This window comes from Lineus longissimus, chromosome 12 (genome assembly GCF_910592395.1).
Source record: "Lineus longissimus chromosome 12, tnLinLong1.2, whole genome shotgun sequence".
In the NCBI taxonomy this organism is placed as follows: domain Eukaryota; kingdom Metazoa; phylum Nemertea; class Pilidiophora; order Heteronemertea; family Lineidae; genus Lineus; species Lineus longissimus.
Window position 1 is genome coordinate 17,656,160 of NC_088319.1, and position 23,919 is coordinate 17,680,078.

The 23,919-nt window shown below is 41.3% G+C and overlaps 2 protein-coding genes across 21 annotated transcripts in view; both read left to right on the forward strand.

Moving 5' to 3' along the window:
- LOC135497302 (kinesin-like protein unc-104) overlaps positions 1–8,860 on the forward strand; it is a 52,816-nt gene extending 43,956 nt beyond the window's left edge. For 15 of the 20 annotated variants that reach the window (XM_064787082.1, XM_064787084.1, XM_064787085.1 and 12 more), the window contains 7 exons: positions 1,351–1,547; positions 1,859–2,113; positions 2,548–2,672; positions 2,866–3,115; positions 3,250–3,369; positions 3,773–3,912; positions 4,092–8,860. In XM_064787082.1, coding sequence (XP_064643152.1) covers positions 1,351–1,547; positions 1,859–2,113; positions 2,548–2,672; positions 2,866–3,115; positions 3,250–3,369; positions 3,773–3,912; positions 4,092–4,131 — 1,127 coding nt within the window. In that variant the 3' untranslated portion in view covers positions 4,132–8,860. The remainder of the gene's footprint in view (positions 1–1,350; positions 1,548–1,858; positions 2,114–2,547; positions 2,673–2,865; positions 3,116–3,249; positions 3,370–3,772; positions 3,913–4,091) is intronic. The other 5 variants (XM_064787089.1, XM_064787101.1, XM_064787103.1 and 2 more) reach the window with 1 other exon arrangement.
- A 1,411-nt stretch (positions 8,861–10,271) lies between these two features.
- Positions 10,272–21,482, forward strand: LOC135496661 (cilia- and flagella-associated protein 107-like). The gene is made up of 3 exons (XM_064786102.1): positions 10,272–10,461; positions 12,042–12,336; positions 15,920–21,482. The coding sequence occupies exons 1-3, from the start codon at positions 10,360–10,362 to the stop codon at positions 16,192–16,194; spliced, it is 672 nt and encodes a 223-aa protein (XP_064642172.1). The 5' UTR covers positions 10,272–10,359; the 3' UTR covers positions 16,195–21,482.
- Positions 21,483–23,919: the final 2,437 nt, after the last annotated feature.

Below are 23,919 nucleotides of genomic sequence, written 5' to 3' on the forward strand. Positions count from 1 at the left end.
GGGGCGGGCTCTTCATCGATTTCATCGGCCGTCTGCCATCTTGGTTGACTTGGTTTCAGAGAGACCTGGTAGAAATTTGACACAGTTGTTCACTGATATGTACACAGCATTGTAGACCTTGTGTTTTCTACCAGGCAACCATGTTGGCAGCCAACCGTTGGAATCGATGGGTGACGAATAATGCTTTCTTTACTTGTGGTTTCACTCATGACCACCTTATTGTCTGTTCATCTTGCTACTTTTGCTATTAATTGTGTCAAATCAGGTCAGTCGTACTTGTCATTGTCAATTTCATAACACTAGTGTCACTGGAGGCCTGTTTCATTCCCACTCTCTCATTGCTCTTCTATCATCTGTGGCAGACCCCCTGGCTTGGTCCCAGTCCTCACTGATAGTGTGCAGCATAGGAATAACAACCATGTACACACCTTTACATAACAAACCTACTGGTTACAGTGGGTTAAGTCATCGTAATCATTGACATTTTGGCCCAATCTGATTCCAGTCTTGTATATAGGAATGCTCTCTGACTTGTCTCGCACTCCTTTCTGCCAAATCACAAAGCATGGTCTCAACAATTTCTGGTAAAATGAACCCACTAACTCACAATAAAGTGCACCCGTTTGTCTGACCACCTTCTAACCGACTGCCCCCCAACTTTTCCAGTTAGCTCCCGTAGACCCTTGAGCTTCGCGTCCCACCCCACCGGCTGTAAGTTTAGTTTTAGCTGAGTATTTAAACTGATTTTAACAATTTCGCACTTTGCCTTTGTTTTTTTCACTCACTCTTTCTCATTTGAATATTTTCCTAAGTTTTGGACGAAAGAACACTTCAAGTTGTCAACTGGATTCTTCAGTTCTGTTATCACTATAATCGGAATGTCCACTTACTGTTTAAAAACTAAACAAACTGCTATCTTTTCACTTATGTCACTCCTGTTGACACGTCACTACCATAATCTCATTTTGTTGAATTCCCAGCATTTCATTATGGCCGTCGTCTTCATCTTCTGTCCAAATTTAACTCAATAAAAACCCAGTGAAAACCTTGCGTCACTGCAAGTTAAAGTGAAGTCATTCCGCAAGGCAAAATCTCTTCTCTTTTGTGGACTTTAAAAGTACTGCCACTTGCTTCCTTTTCCTGTATTGATAGGCCCAGAGAGCCTGTATAGATAGCCTGATTCAAAAGAATGGACCAAGTATTGGCCACTATTGGTTTATAGATAGCAGGATAGTTGATGGTAGTGATTCAAACACGATCTTAGAGAATAAGGTTTCTTTTCACTTCCCCGAAACTTAATCCCAAGAGATGCGGCAATAAGATCTGAAATATGAAATGACCATTTTTCAGGTGTCCAACGTCGCCAGCGTCGCGTCCTTGATACATCATCACAGTATGTACGTGGAGAAGAGAACCTCCAGGGCTGGAGACCGCGCGGAGACAGCCTCATTCTGGACCACCAATGGGAGCTTGAGAAACTCACACGGCTGGAGATGGTAGAGAAGGCACGCCACATTCTGAATCTCCGAGAGAAGTTAACAGAACAGGTAAGGATTTGTTACCGCTAGGCTTGTGAAGATGTATTGATTATGGAGTAAGAGGCTTTAGGGTAGAATCCTGTACATCTTGGTAGCCTGTGTTGACTACAGTTGGGTGTAGTTCAGTAGTGACTGCGCCTCCCACCAGGGCTGCCGAATACATGACAAGTCGCTAATGCATCACACATCAACGGAATCTATTATTGACCTTGTACAAGAATCATCTATAAGCAAGCTCTGTTGTATCACCCGAGTGTTCAACAACTGAAAATGGGCAGTTGTTTTCTAAACTTGCCTTAACCACCTTTTACTACCAACAGAACAAGACCCAAGAGCTCAGCAAGCTGGACAAGGAAGCTAGTAACATGTTCGCCAAGGTTCGGGCGATGAGGAAGGCTGCGGAAGCTGATAAGGAGAAGGATAATAAAGATGCTGAAGAGGGTGCCGCTAAGGTACCAATGTCAGACAGCATGTTCAGTCTGGAGGGTGATGGCGATAGGGAGAAGCAACTGACAACAAGATGTCTCAAGTTATTGATGCAGGGCCGCATACCGATTAATCCTATACCTCCAAAGGTGAGGATCCAAAATGGTGATCTTTTCTCATTACATCCTCCATTGAGGTTGTTATCTGTTGAAGCAGATAATGACTGAGTAAGAAGTCTAGCTGTGGTTTGTCTATAGCCAGTAGGGTAGTCAGTAACTTCTGTAGATCATCATGCCATTCGTCATGTAACTATGTGTAGAAACTTGGTTGTGAGTTCCAAAATAGCTCATATTAACTTAACCACTTTACATGACAGACCCCATTTAGTTGGTCTGATGCATCATTACTCACACTGATGGGCAAAGTATCAGTCTCACGACACAGTGTACTATGATGACACATTGCATGGTGTTACATCATCACCACCATTGCCGCTGTGGAAAGCTGTAGCCAACTGAATGAAAACTAGGAATGTCCCCGGTCATCTTTGATTCCTTACAATCTTGTGTTGAATGTCTTCCAGCTTCCCAATGCAGAGATAGCTGAAACGCCTACATCAACGGATGAGAGCGACATCCAGTCCAGCTCGGAGTCTGAGAGGATGGCCTGCAGTATGACCAGTAGTACCATGTCAGATCAGCTCTTCAAGTGAGTATTAGCCTAGATGTTGTGAATGGGTATTCCCTATTTCATCTTCTACATGAGACATGAAACCATGATTCCTTTCTTGGGGCCTCAATGCCAAGCGAAGGATCTTACAGGAGTTACTTATTCGCCCTTAAGCAGTGCTCAGTTCATGATTTTGGTTTGAAGATTGCTAATGAAATCTACGTCTTTCCAGGCCGATTTCACCGAGCAAAGAAATGAAAGATTTTGTCAAGAAGTCCAATACAAGTGACAGCCTGAGTACGACTGCGTCTGAGGCAGAGGCGAGTGCACGGAAGAAGTCACTGACGCTCCGTGACAAGGAAGAAGATGCACCGCTGTATGTAGCAGACGTCGAGGAGATCCGCGTCAGTCCGGTTGTGTCGCGGCGTGGATATCTACACTTCTTGGAGGAGAAGACAAATGGATGGGTGAAGAAATATGTGGTAAGTTGACAATAGTCCTACTGTTGGCAGCTTGGTGTAAGTCACATTTTCTGATGAGACTTTGTGTTGTCCATCTGAGCAAGTGAAGGCTCTTGTCTGCAGCAGTAGTTGTACATGTGTGTTTCTCTTCTCAGGCTGTGAGACGTCCCTATGTCTACTTCTACAACAACGACAAGGATCCTGTGGAACGAGGTTTGATCAACTTGGCGTCTGCTCAAGTCGAGTACAACGAGGAACAGCAGACGATGTTGAAGGTGAGCTGCAGCTCCACGGATGTTGGTTCAAAAGTTTCAAAAGTCAATAATTCAACCAAAATGGAATTTAATGAGTCATGATAAAAATAGCATGATTTAACAGCTGACATGACTAAGAGCTGATTGACAGCTTTAGGATGAATGGTCAGGTACATAGGTTTTAAAAACAAGAAGTTTTGAATTGATTTCTGCCATGAGTCTCATGTATGAGCCCTTATGTATGCATCTGACATCGGATCTGATGATCCCATTAGTCCTTGAAGAGTAAGGTTTGGAGATAGAGTTGATAGGGGACATTCCTAGGGTGGATAGAGTGGTCGGTTCTCGTCGATTCAAATCTGACGTTAGATTTTTTTCAGCAGAGTTGGTAGCGTTGATAACGGCAAACGAACATAATTTTTAGGGTGGCGTTTATATCTTTCAGAATCATAACACGTTTTCTGTGATGACGAAACACCGTGGATTCCTGCTGCAGACCATCGAAGACAAGGATATCCATGACTGGCTTTACGCGATTAACCCTCTACTTGCTGGACAAATCAGGTTTGTTACATTTCCTGAAGCATGCAATACGGATAAGGACACCAGCTGTACTGACAGAGTTGTCCTGATGACTTATGGGGCACAGTCTCTGCAGATGGGAATTTTCCAATCTTATCTGTAGGATCACATTTCAGGCTGTTCTGTGTGACTCAGTTAACATTATTGTTTCTTGTTTTCAGATCGAAACTGGCAAGAAGGAAACAGGCTCTCCAGATATAGGACGAAGGACGGAGGATTTCATTTTCCGTCTTGACTTCTTCACCCACCTTGTCTTGACATTGTAACATTGAGTGTTTGTGGTCAAGTGTATACCACCAACACCTTGGTTGGCCATGATGGACTTGCCCATCAGTGTCATTAATGGACTAATGGTCCCATATTACATATTGGGTGTCACGGGTAGCAGATTTAGTCGCTTGCTCAAAAGGTGGCAGTGCTTTGCACCAGCTTTGCATTTCGTATTGGCTTTATTAAGAAGACTTCTAAAAATCATTGTTTAGCAGGATGTCATGTTCGGGATCGTGGATGAACTTGGATAACAGTTTGTCTGCTTGTGAAGTAATGATTGTGGATATATGTCATCATCTCCACTGGGAGGATCCATCTATGGACGGTGTTTTCAATCTGAACAGAGGCAGGGTGAAATCTGGATGAGAGGATTTACAATTGGTCAAACATGTTCATTGACTTTTGTCCGGGAGTCGACATTGTTTTGAGGCATACCCTTGTGAGAATCAGCTCTGCCTATTGGAATGTTGATACCCTTATTAGAATGGTGGCCATGTTAACCAACTTTCTCATTTCATTAAGTTTTTTGGTTTCTTGTTGCAGTACATAATGATCCAGTTCACTTAACGTTTGTGCAGATCATCTTGGCTGTTATACCAACCTGTGTAAATCTGTGCAAACATTCTGTGCAGTTCAGTCAGTGCTCAATTTGTTGACTTTTGTATGTTATGGTGTTCCTTGGCATTGTCTCTACAGTTATGTAAACAGGTGATACCTCATTTTGTATTTTGTCGACCTTTTTACCAAATCCCAACGAGCAGGCTAGTCTTAAACACACTTGATCTCAGTTTCCATTTTGTGACTAATTTGCATTCCTCATTTTTGATCCACCCAGCGTTTAATCGATGATTTTTACGATAACCCACCGAGATAGTTTGCTTTGTATGCTTTGTTCTCTAAATGCTGCCATCTTTGGTTCTGGTAAATGGCCATGGTGGTTTGTTTGGGGTGTTGGCATAAGACTATTGGGCGTAGGAAGGCAAACACATGATGGGCTACTGTCAGCCCATGCGGGAGCTGCCCTGGTATAGCTTACTGATCCATGTGATGGTCATAGAGCCCGAGATTTTAGCTCAAATCACCTCAGACTTGTTGGAACATTCGAGGCTGTCGTGGCTCCATCGCTGGTATAAAGTGTCTAGTCTAAGGATAGTAACGAGAGGGTTCTAGCTGAGAGTGATAGGAAAAGGAAAAAGAACAAATAGCATGATCAGAGCACCACCTTTATATAAAATAACGTAGTTAGTCTAATAATACTCTGAAAAACTCTGTGATGTTTGTGGTATGAATGTACGAGTTATACATAGTCTCACTCAACGAGTTGAAACTTAAATATCACTGTGAATTTGTGAATTGAACCATTGATAATGTGATGTTCGCATGAGCCTGCAAGTCCCAAACATTTTGGATCAAAAATCAACTATACTCGAACTTGTATGCGGCATTTACTTGAGTGAGGCTATGACATGTTCTTTCATCTTTAACTCTCGATGTTAGTAATGGCATCCTCATCCTGCGTACCTATTGGACGACTGTCTATCATAATCAACATAATGTATTCCAAGTGTATATTATTTAAAAAGCCAATAACTGGTTATAAGTATATGATCATGAATTCATGAAATATATATATATAAAAGAGATAATATATTTGTATATGTTGGTGCAGATGTATATGTATGTACATTGTAAGGATGGAGAAGTATCATGGAAATGATTAGTTCGAGTTACCATGGGAACATGACTTTCTGGGAATGGGTATTTATGCAGTGCATGGCTTTTATGCAGTTTGTCAAACTTGTGGCTTTCTAGAATCGCAGATCAAATATAGATGTGAAAATGAATAGGGAGTTTGATCGATCATGTACATTTTCCTAAGTGTTGGACTTATATTCGAAAGCTTAAAAAAATTGAGGTGTACTTAGTATGAGTACTCAGACTTTATTGAGGACTCTTCTTGGGGCGTCTTTGAAGGCTGTCGAAGAAATACAGTCGATTCGCATCATTTGGCAGATCAAGTTTTTTGATTGGTTGGAATCTTGCAATTGGCTTGTTCCTGGTTGAGGTGTGTCCACACGGCTGTGGTGTCCGATGAGGCCTGCTGTATAAACGAGGACACGTTTGATTTCCTTGGTATTAGGACATGATATGTGTACTGTAGATATGTATAGTGTACTCCAGGCCAATGTGGACCAGGTTGGCTGTACATAATGTACAGTAACTGTATGGGCAACTTGTTCCATGTTTGGTAGGCCAAAATAACTTATTATTTTTTGTCTGTGATAGGACGATCGAGATGGTATATAGATGATGAAAATTGATCAAAAGTTTGTGTAGTTGATGATGGACAGTAACAATGTAGTAGGTTGAGAGTGGGGAGGGCTTCTTGCGATAGCGTAAGATCATTTCGGTCCAACATCCCTCCCCACATTTGTTAGGATAGTTTGTCAATACGGCACAAGAATACCTACTAGCATGGGATCAGGCATGGGGTCTAGCATGGGATAACTCTTTAGGTTTTTCAATTTCGATATCTCTGGATGAAAAACCCATGAATTTTGAGGATCGTTTTTGAGAGCGAGTAATGTTACAGATACATGTACATGTAGCATAAAGTAGGAAGTTTTGCTGGATGTAACTTCACCTTTCTTTTAAGAAATTACTTTTAATAAAACTGCTATAAAAAGATGTATTTAATATAGAATTTGAACAGATGTAGTCGATGAATGGGGTCCTTTTGGTCGAGTGTTAGGCATGTCATATTTGGCTGCCTTATAGGTTCGTATATTCAAATGTTGATGCGTTATTAAGATTTCGGCCAGCTACCTTACTACATTAGCCGACAGCTGGATGAAATGGCAGTAGAGGTTTCCCCGCTTTGCAAGTGATCACTGTGACAACAGGGTTAACTCTCTTCCTACCAAACCAGCATATTGTAAGATCACCTGGGAGCCTGGCCTGTGGAGGTGTAAGTTTTGCAAACCCTGTACTTTAAACTTGAGAATACCACCTGTTCATGTTATGTGTTTAATATACCACAGATTTGGTATACCTGGGTTGCATTTCCAATCAAATATGTACATGTACTTGTACAGTGAGTGTGACGTACTGTAATTAGTATGTAAATTGTATGTCAAATGTCGGTATGAAAATGACATTTATTGTCAACTATTTATTGAAGGGTTCATTTTATTCAAGTTTGTTATGTATTTGTTTCAAGATGATTTCCCTGTGCTGTGAGTGGTACATTTTGCCTTGACTAGAACTAAGAGAACGAGACATAGAACTGTGGATATTATGCAGCTTTAGTAAGGTGAAACAATCTGAAAGCTTATCAAGTTTGCAAGTCTCTATCTAGAAAAGTGGAGAATTAGGGATCGGGGGGGGGGGGGGGGGTTAGGGTATGCAACTTGGGAAAATTGAATTCAGATTGAATCGATTTGGCTCTGGAGACAAGATCACTGGATACAATCAAGCAAGTTATTATTTGAATTGGTTCTGATTTTGTTATTGTTGAGATTTTATTTTACTTTGTGCAAATAATGAGCGCATTTATGAGAAGGGCAGAAACCCAAGATCTAATTTGTAAATACCGGTAGTTGGAAACGACACGAGGTTTTAGCTGTGATCAAGAAAAGTGATGAAAAAAGGTGGAATAGGTAATCAGTGTAACCATAGCAACTGTGCTTGTTATGGTAGCCATTTATGCTGGCAGTTGTTGTTCAAGTTGCCATGACAACATTAACAAAGTCAAATTTTCTTTTTAGATCTCAGTTTTCTTTTTATTTATTACGGCATTATATTCATTCGACAGAATTTTTTTAAAATTTGTTAGTGGGGCTTTTGGCCACATATTTGAACAATGGACTGTCTAGTCCCATAACCAATAGTTTGATTCCCTTTCTTGAGCTAGTTCATCTGTACAGGCGAGGGATATTGAGGTATGTGAAAGTTTGGTCTAGCTGCTAGGCCTTCATTACCAGTTCAGGTTGTCTGAATGAGTTGTCTGTCCTCAACATAGGACCTTCTTTTTACAGGGAGCTCGGACAAACTTAGGTTAAAAAACTAATTTAGTTGCATTTATTATGTTAAAGATATTTATTGAGAAGATGCTAGTCATAATTATCTGTGATGGGAGCAAGTGACGAATTGGTATCTTAGTAGTTGAGATTTCTAAATGGTGGCACCACTGACTTGGAAAGATTTCCTTATGCCAGTTGGTCTCTTTCCAGGGAAGTGGGGCTGTAAAACTCCTAGAAATAGAAGTGCCAGTGGTCAAATATATTTCAGCTTTTTAGATGAGGATTTTGTAATTTAACGTTTTGTCAATTCTGCACGAGCCAAAGTCTTGTCTCTGGTCTTTAACCAAAGCATGAGTTCAACCAAACGCCAGACATTCTCCGGTCGTATTAGTTGCATAACTGATATTCTAATTTCTGAGACAGTGGCGCCACCATCTTACAATGTACTTATATATTGGCGGTGCAAGATATTACGCTTCATATCCACCAGTAAATGTCTGTCGTCTACTGTTGAATCATATGTTGTTACTCGTCATCACTGTCTAACGTAGATGAAGCCAGAATCAGATGATGTTTCAGTTTGTGCTGATCTATGTTCTGAATATGTCATATAAAAAATAAAACACCATGAGCATGAAGAGGCCCGTCTTGTTGATTTGATTGTTTCACGTTATTTTCCCAAGTGATCATCAACTCTCCATCGTCCGAGTAAGTGGTCGTGAAGAGAATTGCATGAGTAGGCTGTTCCAGGTTGGCAGTTGGATAGTCATGGAGTTTTTGGCCTGACTGGAGAATTCAAATTCACTGCCACTTTTTTGCTCTGATGAGAAATGTCCTTTATTTCGTAACTCAATTCTCAAACCGAGGCTAGCAGGGGCAGATCCAGCTTTGCTGGGTGGGGGGGGGGGGGGGGGGGGGGGGGGGCGCAGCCATGGTGAAATTGAGACACATTTTTCCTAAGTGGAGGCTTTGACAGAAAGAGGACATGGGGTTGCCTGATGAACCTGGAATAACAATTGGCTATCTATCTATGAGAAGAAAGGGTCATGGTTGGGGTTAGCTATAGCATGAAAAGGCTGGGTAATTGTTGTTGGGGTTAGCAATAGCATCAAAGTCAAAGGTCATGGTTAGAGATAGCTACTATGAGAAGAAAGTGTGTGTGTGGGGAGGGGGGGGTTAGGGGAAACCCAGACTGCTTTGGCCAACTGTGGCAGAGACAGTAGGTCGAGTGAGGCTTGGCAACAATATTCACCGTTGACGACGCGTGGAGACTGGCTAAAGGCTTTTCATCATATAATTTTCTAGCTTTAAGAATGTCGTGGTTTAGATAATACCCAATGTACAATATTTCGTGCAAACTCATCTCTGCAAACTCGAGCCACTACAGTATTTTTCTCTTCATTTCTCATCCTTCTAATAAGTTCACGTATTTTGATGATTTTGAATCATTTCATTCTTGTGTCAATCCAAAATCAAAGGACTTTCTTTGTAAATGACGTACCAAACCCTGCAGGTCAGCTATGAATGGACGTTGTTTACCTTGGATACCAGCGGTTTCGTATAAAACATTAACTGGTAACATGCGGAACGAACGGCACTGATTACCTTTTCACACTTCTAAAGCCACGCTAATCACGCACACATGCATAGAATATAGTCATGTTTGTTGAATTGGAATAGATTATAGTATTTTTCATTTCAAAACGAAGCATATGACGTGTTTTTAGTACTTCAGCCTCACTGGATCCCAACTTCTGAATTCCAGCTTTTATGCCAAACTTTGGGGGAAACCCAATTGCCTAGCAACCGCATTGGCAACGACGGTTCACCGTAATAGTGTTTAGTATCACGCCGCTACTTACAGACATAGTTCTCACATAACCATTACATATTTTCTTTGATGCGATACCAAAAACTAAATTTACTAATGTTTTTTAAATGAACATGAATTACATACCATTTACGTTGCGAATAAGTTGAATTTGAGCTTTTTATTTGAGAATATCTGTCGCGCATTAATATCATTTCGGTGACCTGCCGCAAATGTACTGGAAGTTCTATTCATACATGTCATAACACAGCATTACACTGGGGGATTTGTGAGTTCCTCTTCGAAGTGTTGAATTTGGACCAAAACATGGGTGATCTTCCACACAAGTGGTATCTTCCAGGCTGGAGGATCGAACAACGATTTGCCCCTGGCGTTTTGATAGGAAACTGGTCTGAAGACAGATATGGAGTGAGTTTATGGTCGATTATGGTGATGGTGTTGAAAGTTTTCAGTTAATCTGTAGCCTTTCATCATCATGCTTTCATCATCATCATGGGATGCCAGCAAAAGCAGCTGGGAAGGGGGGGGCGTCATCACGCGCTGTTGGTTGATGCTGCTGGATAGGTTATACTAACAGCGGCCACCAGGTTTATTTGGAGTTGGGGGGGGGGGGGGCGTACTTATTGTCTTCATGACCTCTGCGGTTTGGAGACCAGTGGGTCTGTCCAGCCTCACCAACTGCAAAAGATACATCACACTCAAGGATTGAAGGAGTTGTGAAGTCAGCAGCAACCCTTTCGAGTATCTCCCACCTCTCCGAGTCAAGGTCAACCACCTCTCCGAGGAAATGCAGCCTCAGACTGAGGCCACCTCTAAACAAGGCCGTGGTCTGAGGTTGCATTTGCTTTGTGACGTGGACAGTCTTGGTGCAGAGACTTGGGACTGTTGTGTCAAACGTTAGGAACGATCCGATGGCTGATAAAGTGTTTCTGAATAAATGATAACAGTCCATTCCGACTGTCCTTGACTCGAGGGCAAACCTAGCTAAGTCATGGAAGCATGACAAATTCCTCTAACTATGGAACCATTTGTTTGTCCTGTATTGTGCAGTAATTCATTGTTCCTACTGTTTATTCATGATGCATCCCTTCAGTCTAATGGATGATCAATCAAAACGGACATCGAGTTATTTGATGGTAATCACCATGGCTGCATAATGAAAATTGAATGCTCGCTAAGCTTTGCTTCCTGTGTTGTCCATTTGATTCTCCACAGCTTGTTTCGAGTGTCCACCTACCTCCTTTACACCCTACACTGTATTGAGGTGAATCAAGTAGATTTCTGTTCCACATCAAGTGGTTATGGTAATGTCGGGACACTGGCAGCACTTAAATGCACTCTGATTCCGTGCAAGCTAAGGTGAAATGAACAAACTCTATCTGGATTTCTCAACTTGCTACATACAATGACAACGTCATGAATAATTAGCAAGAATTGACGAATCGCATTCAGGCAACAGTGTGAGTTCACTCTTGGATTATGTTGGTCCGTCAGTTGTGTACGAACCCTTGGGGAGGGAGATGGGGTGGCTGCAATGCTCATAGCGGCCGCCCCTCTTCTGTGTTTGGAGTTTGGGATTTGTGGATTGTCCTAGGGCAACTTTTGTTTGAATTCATTCTCGAGTTGTGACAATGTTTGTTTTTGTCACCAGTTGCACAAGTCAAAGTAAGTTCTTATGAACTCTTGTTATAGTCAGTTTTATGTTGTGTCTTGTAACGTTGTATTATGTATGACAATTTGGAATACAATACAACTTTTAAATTTTGGAAAAACTTGTCAATTGCTATTGGCATCCTTGTAGCACAAGTTGTGGTATACAATGTAGTCCTGCCAACTTATTTGTATTAAAACGTTAACCTATACTATCAAATGCTTGCACTTCATAGGTCTGGTGGCATTTGGCTTCATTTTGTAACTTGAATTGAGGCTTCCAGCAATGTTTACATGTTACAAATGTGCTCATGATTTGCCTGTCTTCATCGTTGCAGTTCAACAAAGGTGAATACAAGCACAACAGCACCCATCGGACAGACTTCAAAGATTACAGCCCTTGGAAGCCTGATGTTGTTCTGCGGCGACGTGCACAGCTCAACAACGAGGGACTTGGGAAAGAGTTCATCTTCTATCATCACGGAAATAAATATTCAAATAATATGATCTCATGGTATGACGAGCATTACAATCATCGGCCAAGGGAGGCATGGGATCAACTCCCTGAACTGCGGACGTGGGACAGCAACCAGTTAGCTTGGATCCCGGAGAAATCAGATTACCCGATGCAAGGTGTGTATCGTTTACTATTCTCAAACTTGATCAATTTTAGTTCAATCACAAAAAGTTCGAGTGACCCAGATCAGAATTGAATACATGAGCTGGACTCAAAAATCCTGCAACCTGTTGCTATGGTAAACCTGAACTACCGCTAAGTGGTCACTTCCGTGCTCGCAAAAATGGGCTTATTTCTTCCCAACCAGCTATTCTTGAACCTTTGTTTAAACAACACTTCATCCTTCATTTCATCATTTGCTTGATTGTCAGTTAAGTTGAAAATAAAAGCTTCAATATTGACATACAATAATTCAACATGAATAGTGAATAATATGCCATGTAGCTTTTGGCGATAATTTGTTAAACCTGCAGGTGAACAGGGGTTTGTTGGTGAAGCAGTGTCTGTTGCCATAGGCACTAATAGTGATCTACCTGGCGTGGAAAGTAATTCATATTGATTTACCGTTGTACTATCACTTTCTTTCTCTCTTGATCACATTGAATTGAACTAATGAACTGTGTGTAGAACCATGCTGTTTGTGATGGTACCCTTCCTCAAAGTCCTTGGTTAAACAGACCTATTATAGGTCTGTTACATAGGTCTGTTACAGAGGTCTGTTACATAGCCAAGGACTCGGTGGAAAGTATTGTGGCCGACAACTGACAAACTGTCTGTATGTTTCAAGAAGGTGTTGTCATGGACACAGACATGTTTGCCCTGTAGCGATCTTCCATCTTTTCATCAGTTCCCATCTAAAGACAACACTGACTTTCCACTCCACCAAATCTGCATCCTTGGCAAGTTGATGTTCTTTCTCCTGGGTCTACCATCCATGTTGAACTCGCCACATCCATGCTTGTTCTAGTCTTGTTTGTCTTCTTCATATACGTCCTGGGGCAAGTGATGATATCTGATCAATCTTGTGTTGTTGTCTATGCATGTTGTTATTGGTGTTCATAGACATGCCTCTGGGTAGGATTTACAAATAAATCATTAAGACATCGTTTTGGTCTTTCAATTCATGGTTATTTTGTCTGAGACAATGTCACAATCTCATCTGTCTCATGTCACAACCTGAAGACATGAGTCAAAGACAGATTGAAGAAGAGCAATAGTTGCTGACTTCCTGAATCTGTAATGTAGTAATTAGAATCATGTTCTGTGATTTGTATTCCATTTTATGAGGTTCAGAAACACCTTCAAATCTTATTTACACAACCTCCAAATGACATCAGTCACAACCATCAACCTTCTGTCTGCAACTGCTCAGACAAGGAGACACGCAAACTTCCACACTAGATTCCCTTCCTGCTTCATGACAGTCAGTTAATATCGCTGGGTTTATCACTCCCTGGATTTGACACAAAACCTGCTGAATACATTTCGCTTGCCCTGCAGGTTTAATAAGAGCTAAGAGCTTTATAATTCTGCGCTGGGATTGGAGCGAGATAGCAGGAGACTGAATAATTTATAAGGTCATTGATTAAACATGGCACGGCATTGTTGCTTTCATGTGAAAACTGTACTTTCCTGGTGATTATTGGTTTCCCATACACTGTGTCAGACAAGTACAATGTAAGAGATGTAGATTACAGCTTAAAATATTAGATAAAGGACAGCCCAGGGCTTAGATTTCATTTTTAAATCTGGCCATACACTGTTGAATTTTAGTCTTAAATCAACTGTGTTGGGTTATGCCCAATGGGTTATGATAATCTCGTTAAAGCGAAATATTTCAGAGTTCGAATAAGATCTCAAACATTGAAAGTTTGTACCGAATCATTCTGTGCTCATATCGATCGAATTCGCGTGGGTCTACATTTGTATGTATGGGTGAACTGGGCTTGCTTTTCATTGTTAGCAGCTTTTCCATGCCGAACGATCGCATATTTAAAATCTATAGCGGCTTTGTTATGTCTTGGGTGAGTGATTAGCTATTCAGTCATACACGTACACAGGCCTATTTCTAGGCAGGCCTTTGGCCAGGTCTGCCTATTAGTTGTCAAATAGAACTATTGAATGTTGACTCTAAAATAAGCTGTGTTTTATTTTATGTATGTGACTGCCGCGTACATACGCAGGACGTAAGTGTTGTTGAAGGTTATTTGAGGGTTAAACTGAGGGCTCTTTTGAGAGGGTTGAGGGCCTTTAAAATCAAGCAGTATTGGGGTTGAAAGAGATTTGGATTAGAGAGCAGACTACAGCAATAATGCCTTGTGGTCTATAAGGAATCTGCTCTCAAACCAAAGGTGATGAAAATCAAGGCCATGCTCAGAGGATGACTACTCTACTACAATCACTGCTTTTATCCTCGCCCTCAGCAAAAAAATCACCAAATATCAGATTCTCAAATGCATTTGATCGATTGCTCAAACTGCTTGCTTTGCTCGTCGCTCAGATGAAATTGAAGAATATCTGAAAATATCCAACACTCAAAGCGATAATTCTTCAATCCTTTAATGGTTCTCGGATTTCATCGGGCAGCTGATCCGATCACCTCCTAATGCGGTTTAATTGACGCTAATGGCAGGTCCAATTCATCAGAACACTTTAATGGTGGTCGAGGTGAATGTGCTAACAGGAAATTGTATGAAATCTTTTGTCATTTGATTCAGTTGTGGGTCGTTTTGATTGAGCTGAGATTGACAACACCAGATAAGAGGGGAGGGTGCAGCCGTGAGCAGGTACCAGTTACGCGGCAGTTGTTAGTGGTCCAATAATGGATTTACAACCCCATGTCAATTTCCTCCACAAGAGGTTCTGTGTGGACCACGTCCAGGGGAGTGTTATACTCGTCGTCACCGAATGCCACAGACTCCAAGCTCCACCTGACGAGCCATACTAACTTATACTGTTTTCATTCTGAACATTGTGGAGTAATCTTGAATAGTGCATGTGTTTTATTCTTGTCATTTATCGCACAACCATTGTCCTTCATGATGAAAATTCAAAGATTAGACCTTCCAACAATGGGACACCGACTCAGCTACTATTCATTGAACTTTGCAATCAGGTTGATTAAGTTTCAAATATAATCAAGAGAAAGTGCACCTTGAAGCCAATAATGTATTGTCCTGGCAATGTTCTTTCAAATCGATAAATTTCAAGATTATCAATCAATGATGTATTGTCAAGGTAACAATACATCCAAGGCAATCCTGCAGAGAAATGATTCAATCTGCTTGAAAGGGACAATACAATCAAACATCAGTTTTGGTCCAAACGATAATGGACACGTCATTTCGAACTGTGGGGGGGGGGGGGGGGGGCAGTTGTAGGGAGCAGCTGCAGGTGATCACATCTGGGCTTGCTGACTCATTCTAAGACGAAGAGTGCCAACATAATTTATCATAGTTTTTTTCAAATTTCAGGCACACACATCTCTCTTAGCATGACATTCTCTCTTTAAAAAGCACACTGATTTTGGTCCTAAGTTGACTATTTCCATTCAGTCTGACCTCTGTCTTCAGGAGAGCTCTCTGATGAAGACAGCATGTGTCAGTCACATGGGTGTCGTTAGTTTAACCTGGATGTTTTAAGATAATATAAAACAAATCAGTTCCTTTATGTTTATTTTTCTGTTTCTTATCTCTTAAGGAGCTCCAACGAGATTCGGCTTGTACGAAGGTCTCCAGAAGAAATGGGACTCGATGAAAGCTAACGAAACCCACGGCGACTATGAAACCACCTATCGCCATAGTTACCTGAAACACAAGAAGGCTGACCTGACAAAGGACCGATGCGCAACACAGAAAGAGCGCTCGACAACTCTTCATCAGTATAACAACCAAAACAAAGACTTACATCTTCGGAATATGAGCGTGAAAAAATCACCAGAAGACACGCAGCACCTGACCACCGTCATGGTGTAAGATGAGAACATTCCAAAAATACTCCAATCAGTTCCATGTACGGTTTTATAAGCCTGACATAGTTATTGTTGAAATTTGTAATTAAAACTAAATTTCTCTGAGGGTTTAATTTATTGTTTATGATATTATAATATGAACTGGTCCGTCTATTCAGACCCCGTACATCTGTTGACTCTTGTGTCTTAATCATGAAAAACCGGGGTTGTCCATTACAGGACCAATCAATAAAATCATGTTACCAGTACCCGATGTCGATTTAGAATAGTTCAGGCAGCCTTGACTCGAACGTAAATGCAAAATATTGACATTTGATTACCGATACTTGTTTTGATTCCCATGCATTTTTTGAAATGGACAAGGGATTGACTCACCAAATGAATTGTTGTATGCAATAGGCAAATGTGACCGATGCTGGCAAATGAGTTGTAATGAGTATTTTGAAGATTGAGTTTCATATTCTGTCAGAAGCTACACATTTCCTCCTCTGACATGATACCTGCCTTGTATTAGCTTGAGATGATGTGACGCTGACAGAAAGTTTACAGAAAGCCATAATGCTGCTTTCGTCAAATCATTTGACACTCAAAAAGACGATCTGCACATTGTGACTCGCCTTGCTAGCACAGGCCACGATCCACTTGTGATGTAGATCTTTAAACTTTAAGCTCACAGACACTATCGGCCTACTCCATTGTCGCTAGAAGAAATGGAACATTCAAGAGAAGATAGACACTCTTGGATTGTACCATTTGGGGATTAAAGGGAAGTTGCACTTGTGATGTACATGTATTCTTAGACTTTATTTTTGAAATTTTTGAGATGCAATTTTAGCATTGCACTCATCCGCCCATATCATAATCCGTCCAGATGTAATGATATTTATTGAATGACTTTGTAACAAATTAATATATTGATGCACTTTGTAGCTATTTATTGTGCACTAATTGTTGTCCGTGACAAGCTTATGGTGCTTTTCATCCCTTGACCCTTTCGGAACAGAAGGTGGATTTTGCCACGAACTGAGACAGTCACCCCTGCGAAATTCGACTGGAAATTGTCGGCAAAAGCCGGCAATTTCCACCTAATTCCAAACTATTTTTCCTTGCCAGGAGGCTGGAATTAGCTGGAAATTCCAGAAAATGTCAGGGCTGGAGTTTGGCGGTATTTTGGTAAATGGCAGTGCCAGAAAATGCCAGCTCTGGAAAAAGCTGGCATAACCTGGCATTAGCTGGAACCTTTAAATTTCCAGAGCTGGAATTAGGTGGAAAAATCTTGACCCAGGCCTTCCAGCTGATTACCAATGTCAGGGCTGTCATTTATTGGAAATAGCTGGCATTAGTTGACATTAGCTGGAAATTACAAATTCAGCATGCAACGAGGAATGTCAGGGCTGTCATTTATTGGAAATAGCTGGCATTAGTTGACATTAGCTGGAAATTTAATATTGAGTATGTGACCTGCTCTACGTTTGAATCGATCAGAGCACTGCACACTAATAAACAGGCGTTTTTTGTCACTCAACAGTGACTATGATTAGAATCGTTGTGATATGCAACAAGAAGATCTCTTGTCGTGGAGTAAAACCAATAATCGCTTAGTTTTGACTTTGCTGATTGCAATCTTGTCACACGCACCTGCGATTATCACCACAGACAGGCAATTTTTCACATGCAAACATGATTGCATGTTGATTTTGCTTGATCCCAGGCCGTGCGGTTTCCAATTCTAATTCAATTTTGATGGCATCTGCAATTATAACTGCAAACAAGCAATTTCTGTCACACAGAAATATGATTAAAGGTTGCAGGTTGATTTTGCTTCCAACAGAGGTTGCTAGGATGACCAGTTCTTGTTGCGGGCACCTGAAATTATCTATGCAAACAAGTGATTTATGTCACTTGCAAACATGATTGCTGTGGCATTATCAAGTTTTGAGCATATGCCACTGACCTAATCCCTTAGTTTTCTGACACAATCTTGTCACACTGTTATAATGTAAATATCATTCTTGGTGTGTGTTGACGATGGACTTACACGAGCATAAGAGGCCCTATCATATAAAACGTAAGATTATTGCTTCACTGAGGCTCCTTGCAGACACCTCTGCCAGGCGGACACTTCCCCATTGCAGATGGTTAAGTTGCCACATGACCTGGGTTGGAGTGCTCGTCAATGCCGACTGGCGTCGTCAGGGCTCAATGCCCATCCTGGAGACAGCACGTCATTTACATCATAGCTAATTGTGATCAGTTGATACGATGACGTCATTGACAATCACTGACAGGAAAATTTTGCCTCTCGTTTAATAATATAGATAGTGCAAAGTATTCACATTGTAATATTAGGCTCGTAAGTTTGAGGATCATGGATTGACCAGATTGGTGTGAATTGCCCCAGGGCCCATGGAACATATGTAGGCCTATACCAATTTTAAGTCCAGACTTTACGAAACGTGCCGCGCTAACAATACGGCCGCCACCGACGATGGACGCCACATCATCGCATAGGCTCACAAGGTGAGCCAAATAAAAAAGAGGGGCCGTTTTAACTGGATACCGTGACATCAACATGATGTTAACCACACATAGCACACTCTGTCACTTTGATGTCTGGAGGGCACTGGGTTACGGACGGGGACTGACGTCCAAAATGGATGTCCAAATAACATCACTGCACGACCTTGAAAAGAATGATGGAGCAAGCCGACTGTTGATTGACTCCATAACTTACATGAGTCATGAGCTGTGGACATCTCCCATGCAAAATCTTACAGTTATGATACCGTCCGGGTCTACGATCATGCATACAATAATACAGGCTTACAGCACATACACTGATTCAGGCTTCTTCATATGCTAAAAAAACAACCTCAAGGCCTGTCCAGATTACCCTTTTTGCATTCATTTGAATCCTTATGTGTTCCAATTCAATTTTTGTAAACTTTGGATATCTTGATATCGAATTCGGGGTAAAAATCAAGAAATAAGAAGAGCTCCCACATGATTTCTTTGTTTGACTTGAAAATTCAAACTACCAGTTCCTGTCTGAGGTGTAATGCATCATGGGATAGGTCAGGTGATAAGACCACATGATAGAATTGCATAACATAATAGCAATTTGCATAATGCCAGCAAATGCCAGCTTTTTCCAACAATTGTCAGAAACATCGAATTTGAAATTTCCAGCTAATTCCAGCTCTGACAATCTCATAGTAAAGTGACAGAGATTTCCAGCGCTGGAACTTTTACAAAAAGTAAAGTTCCAGAAAATGCCAAGAATTTCCACCCCATGGATAAAGTTCCAGTTTTTGTCAGCTTTTGCCAGCTATAACTTTTCGATGAAACTCTCTAAATTCAAAGTGTCAGCTTATTCCAGCCAAGAGCTGGAAATTCCAGCTATTTCCAACAAAATCCACCTAAGGTAAAATTCATTTCGCAGGGGCATGGAATTATCACTTTGTCGAGTCTAATATTAGATATGGTCATTTTAATCCATCTAAATTAGGAGGCACTTCTTTCTTATTCGAGTGTTTTGAGAAAACATCCCTAGTGAATTATCATTTGATGTATATACCTCTGCTCTTGTTTGAACAGAACCTTTCGTAAAGACTCTCAAACAAATGTCTTTGAGAGACAGGTCAGTCATCATTCAAACTGAAACCTTCTATTCCTCATCTTCTTAAGTGGCAGATTCCACCCTTTCCTCGAAGAACACGGGACAAAGTCAGCTAATGTAATTATTGGTGTTAAGTGATATTTTATCGTGAAATATTTAATTGTCTTAATCTTTTGCTGAATTTACATGTTATATTCCATCCAAAATCAACAATTTTTGGTCGACCCCCTGCTGAATGTACTAGACCTAAACCTCGGGCCCTTCACAATTTGTTTGGGTGGCGTTTTGTGCTCTACCTGGTCTAACAAGGTCGGAGTCCAAGCCAGAGACCAGCAAGACGTCATGCCATCATTTGAGTACCGCTGCTGAAAAAGGCAACAAACAAGGTTGCATTGTTGCGTAGCTGCTGACAGTGTATTTTCGCTGCTGTTTAAACCGAACGCGTCCCACCGATAACGTACAGGTTCTTTCCCATATTCTAACTTTATCAGTGTCCAAGTTGTTGATTCACACTGCTGTTATAATGAATAATAGTCCATGCCTCTGTTTTGTGAGTTTTATAGACAGATCTTTCTTCTGTTGTGCGTCCAGTGATATAGTTGTGTTTTTGTGATGTAATATTTAACCCTTTGTAATTTATGAACCTATGATGATACTCATTTTTGATTGAGTTTGAGTTTGACATGCCAAGATGTCTGATTGCTATCGGGAGTGACAGCAAGTTGCAGACAAATAGACATGGGCTACATGTGAGTGTAACTCATCTAGTCGACACCAGACTGGTTCCTCTAAGGTTTTTACTCAACCCACCGCAGGTGACTTCAATACAGTGCTGCCATCTAGGAATGGCAGTAAGAACTATCCATGTCAGAATCTTGGTGTGTCAAGTTGTATTCGTCCAAGCAATACACATCAGTGGGAAATACTGCTAAATTTTATGCTCATTTTATCTTTAATTCATGTTTTGTCCACAAGTTTGCTACAAGATTCTTCTCTCTTGTCTTAATACCTGCCATGACTTGGTATGTTTGTGAATGTACACAAGTTGTCGGGTGCAGCGCCTTCAAGAAAGGGTATTTTGAGTGACGCTAAGGTTCATATTGAATATTTCTCGAATTTCTTAGTCTACCATTTTTGTGGGTTCATTTGGGATAACAAAAGCCAGGTATTTTGACAGAAGATAGAATAATATTCACATTTTTGTGTATTATACAGTTTTTATTGTCCACGTGACGTGAAGTGATGTGATATTGTGATTTTGTGATTTTTTAGACTAGAGACTTTCATAAGGTAACTCTCTTCAATGCAATTACAAATTAGCCAATCAACTTCAGTGACTGTGGTTTGAAGTAGTTGATTCCATCACCACCAGGGGCACCAATATCTTTCCCAGGATATGCAATGCTGCCAACTAGTGCATAGTCTTTACACCAACAGATTTCATGCCCAAAACTTTCACTGGTTATAAGACTGGCGCCACCTGTAAAAATTGGTAGAACAGTCACCACCAACTACTCGATGTCTTGCTGTAATAGTCCCTTTAACTTATGGTTTTGACTCTGTTCTTAAGACAAACACAGCACTTGTACAGAGCAACCCATGCTACATGTAGCTTGTATTGTAACAGCTTTGCTTCTAGCGGTTTTGGGAAGAAATAAAATACGGGAAACTTATCACTTTGTTTTGTTCTTCTGCTCGCACATGCTCATGGTGAGATACGATTAGGACAGATGTGGCAAGTTGTGCCAACAGGGCAGGCACAACACTTGGCTGGTTGTGATGGAGACAATGTCACAACCGCTTGTCTTGCATCCTGACTCTGATATGCATCAATAGTTGTGGTAGTTGCTGTACTCCTAGATGGTGCCACTGCCAGAAACAAGTCGTCACAATTCCGTTGGCGTCATATGCAATTTGAATTGCAGCAGACGTCGCGGTTTAACATAAGTTGTGTACCGGTGCTACCGAATACGCTGCATGACACAAGGGCCTTAACATCACAGTAGAAAAGAATCATATTGAATTTGGCTAAATCACAGGGCTCAGCCAGGCCTCTGAATCTGATATCATGATGGGGGGCGGGCGAGGGGGTTGGTCCAGCAGCGGACATTTGTCTTGACTCTTGCTTAGCGCTGCTACAGCTTAAAGTGCTGTGGTACAGTCTAGAAGCAGTGTCATCATTGGCGAAATGGACCAAAGTTTGTGAGGGGCTGAGTTTCGTCCAAAAATAGATCTGTTTACACACTACGGCAATGGCGTATTGCAGGTACACGTCAACGGGTCACTCATTGATTGTCGGACGTCAGTTCGCCAAGAAAACCAAAGGAATCGAAGGATTCATTGAACTCATCAACACATCATTAGTTTTCAGTGAAGTGCAACTGTATTCCTAGGTAAATCACTTTGGTATATAGAGAGTAAGATTACAATTAACTCACGTTAAAGTTTGAGTTCCGGGGAGGTAGCGTTGTCAGTACGTTGGTTTAGGGGCGCAATAACCTAGCTTATAGCGAGCAATTAGTACACTAAGATTTCAGTGATTAACATAATAGTTGCAAGTATTTGGCATTTTAGACTCATATTTCGTGCTATGATAACTACGTTGTAAACATAATGCTCAAAATTGGTTCATGAAAAAGTTGTTAGGGCAATATCAAGCAAGCAGTAATGGAAAAAAGTGTAATTCCATTAACTGAATATTGTTTTTAGACACTATAACATTTTAGGCCTACTTTTCCGTAAACCACGAGAACAATGTATGTGAAAAAAACAATACATATAAGTGAGGCGCCGAGTATACAGTAATTGTAAGGTAAAGAAAAGCTCGGTCTCTAAAGTCTGGAGGTCCGGAGTCCGTAACCGTGACGGTCACGAGAGTGGCTTGTCCTTACGGATAGATCGAGAGGGCGGTTTGGGGTTCCGCCGACGGTGCTCGCATGCATTGGTCGTATCCCCGAAACCTTTACAACGACAACAAAGCTCGTGGCATCCCTGACGGTATAGGAATTGACGGTTAAGTTACAAAAAATCTGGTGGCATCCAATGACGGTATAGGAATTGACGGTGAAGGATCTCGTGGCATATCAGATGCGCATCCGATGACGGTAAAGAAATTGACGGTAAAGGATCTCGTGGCATATCGGATGCGCATCCGAAGACGGTAAGGGAATTGACGGTAAAGGATCTCGTGGCATATCGGATGCGCATCCGAAGACGGTAAGGGAATTGACGGTAAAGGATCTCGTGGCATATCGGATCCGAAGACGGTAAGGGAATTGACGGTGAAGGATCTCGTGGCATATCGGATGCGCATCCGAAGACGGTAAGGGAATTGACGGTAAAGGATCTCGTGGCATATCGGATGCGCATCCGAAGACGGTAAGGGAATTGACGGTGAAGGATCTCGTGGCATATCGGATCCGAAGACGGTAAGGGAATTGACGGTGAAGGATCTCGTGGCATATCGGATGCGCATCCGATGACGGTTTTATATACATAATATGAAGTGCAACTGTATTCCTAGGTAAATCACTTTGGTATATAGAGAGTAAGATTACAATTAACTCACGTTAAAGTTTGAGTTCCGGGGAGGTAGCGTTGTCAGTACGTTGGTTTAGGGGCGCAATAACCTAGCTTATAGCGAGCAATTAGTACACTAAGATTTCAGTGATTAACATAATAGTTGCAAGTATTTGGCATTTTAGACTCATATTTCGTGCTATGATAACTACGTTGTAAACATAATGCTCAAAATTGGTTCATGAAAAAGTTGTTAGGGCAATATCAAGCAAGCAGTAATGGAAAAAAGTGTAATTCCATTAACTGAATATTGTTTTTAGACACTATAACATTTTAGGCCTACTTTTCCGTAAACCACGAGAACAATGTATGTGAAAAAAACAATACATATAAGTGAGGCGCCGAGTATACAGTAATTGTAAGGTAAAGAAAAGCTCGGTCTCTAAAGTCTGGAGGTCCGGAGTCCGTAACCGTGACGGTCACGAGAGTGGCTTGTCCTTACGGATAGATCGAGAGGGCGGTTTGGGGTTCCGCCGACGGTGCTCGCATGCATTGGTCGTATCCCCGAAACCTTTACAACGACAACAAAGC

What these genes read in the sequence shown, in the direction of transcription:
- LOC135496661 (XM_064786102.1), top strand. Translation starts at nt 10,360, where the DNA reads ATGGGTGATCTTCCACACAAGTGGTATCTTCCAGGCTGGAGGATCGAA. An exon ending in GGTCTGAAGACAGATATGGA is followed by an intron (nt 10,462 to 12,041) that starts GTGAGTTTATGG and finishes TCATCGTTGCAG; the next exon opens with TTCAACAAAGGTGAATACAA. An exon ending in ATCAGATTACCCGATGCAAG is followed by an intron (nt 12,337 to 15,919) that starts GTGTGTATCGTT and finishes TTATCTCTTAAG; the next exon opens with GAGCTCCAACGAGATTCGGC.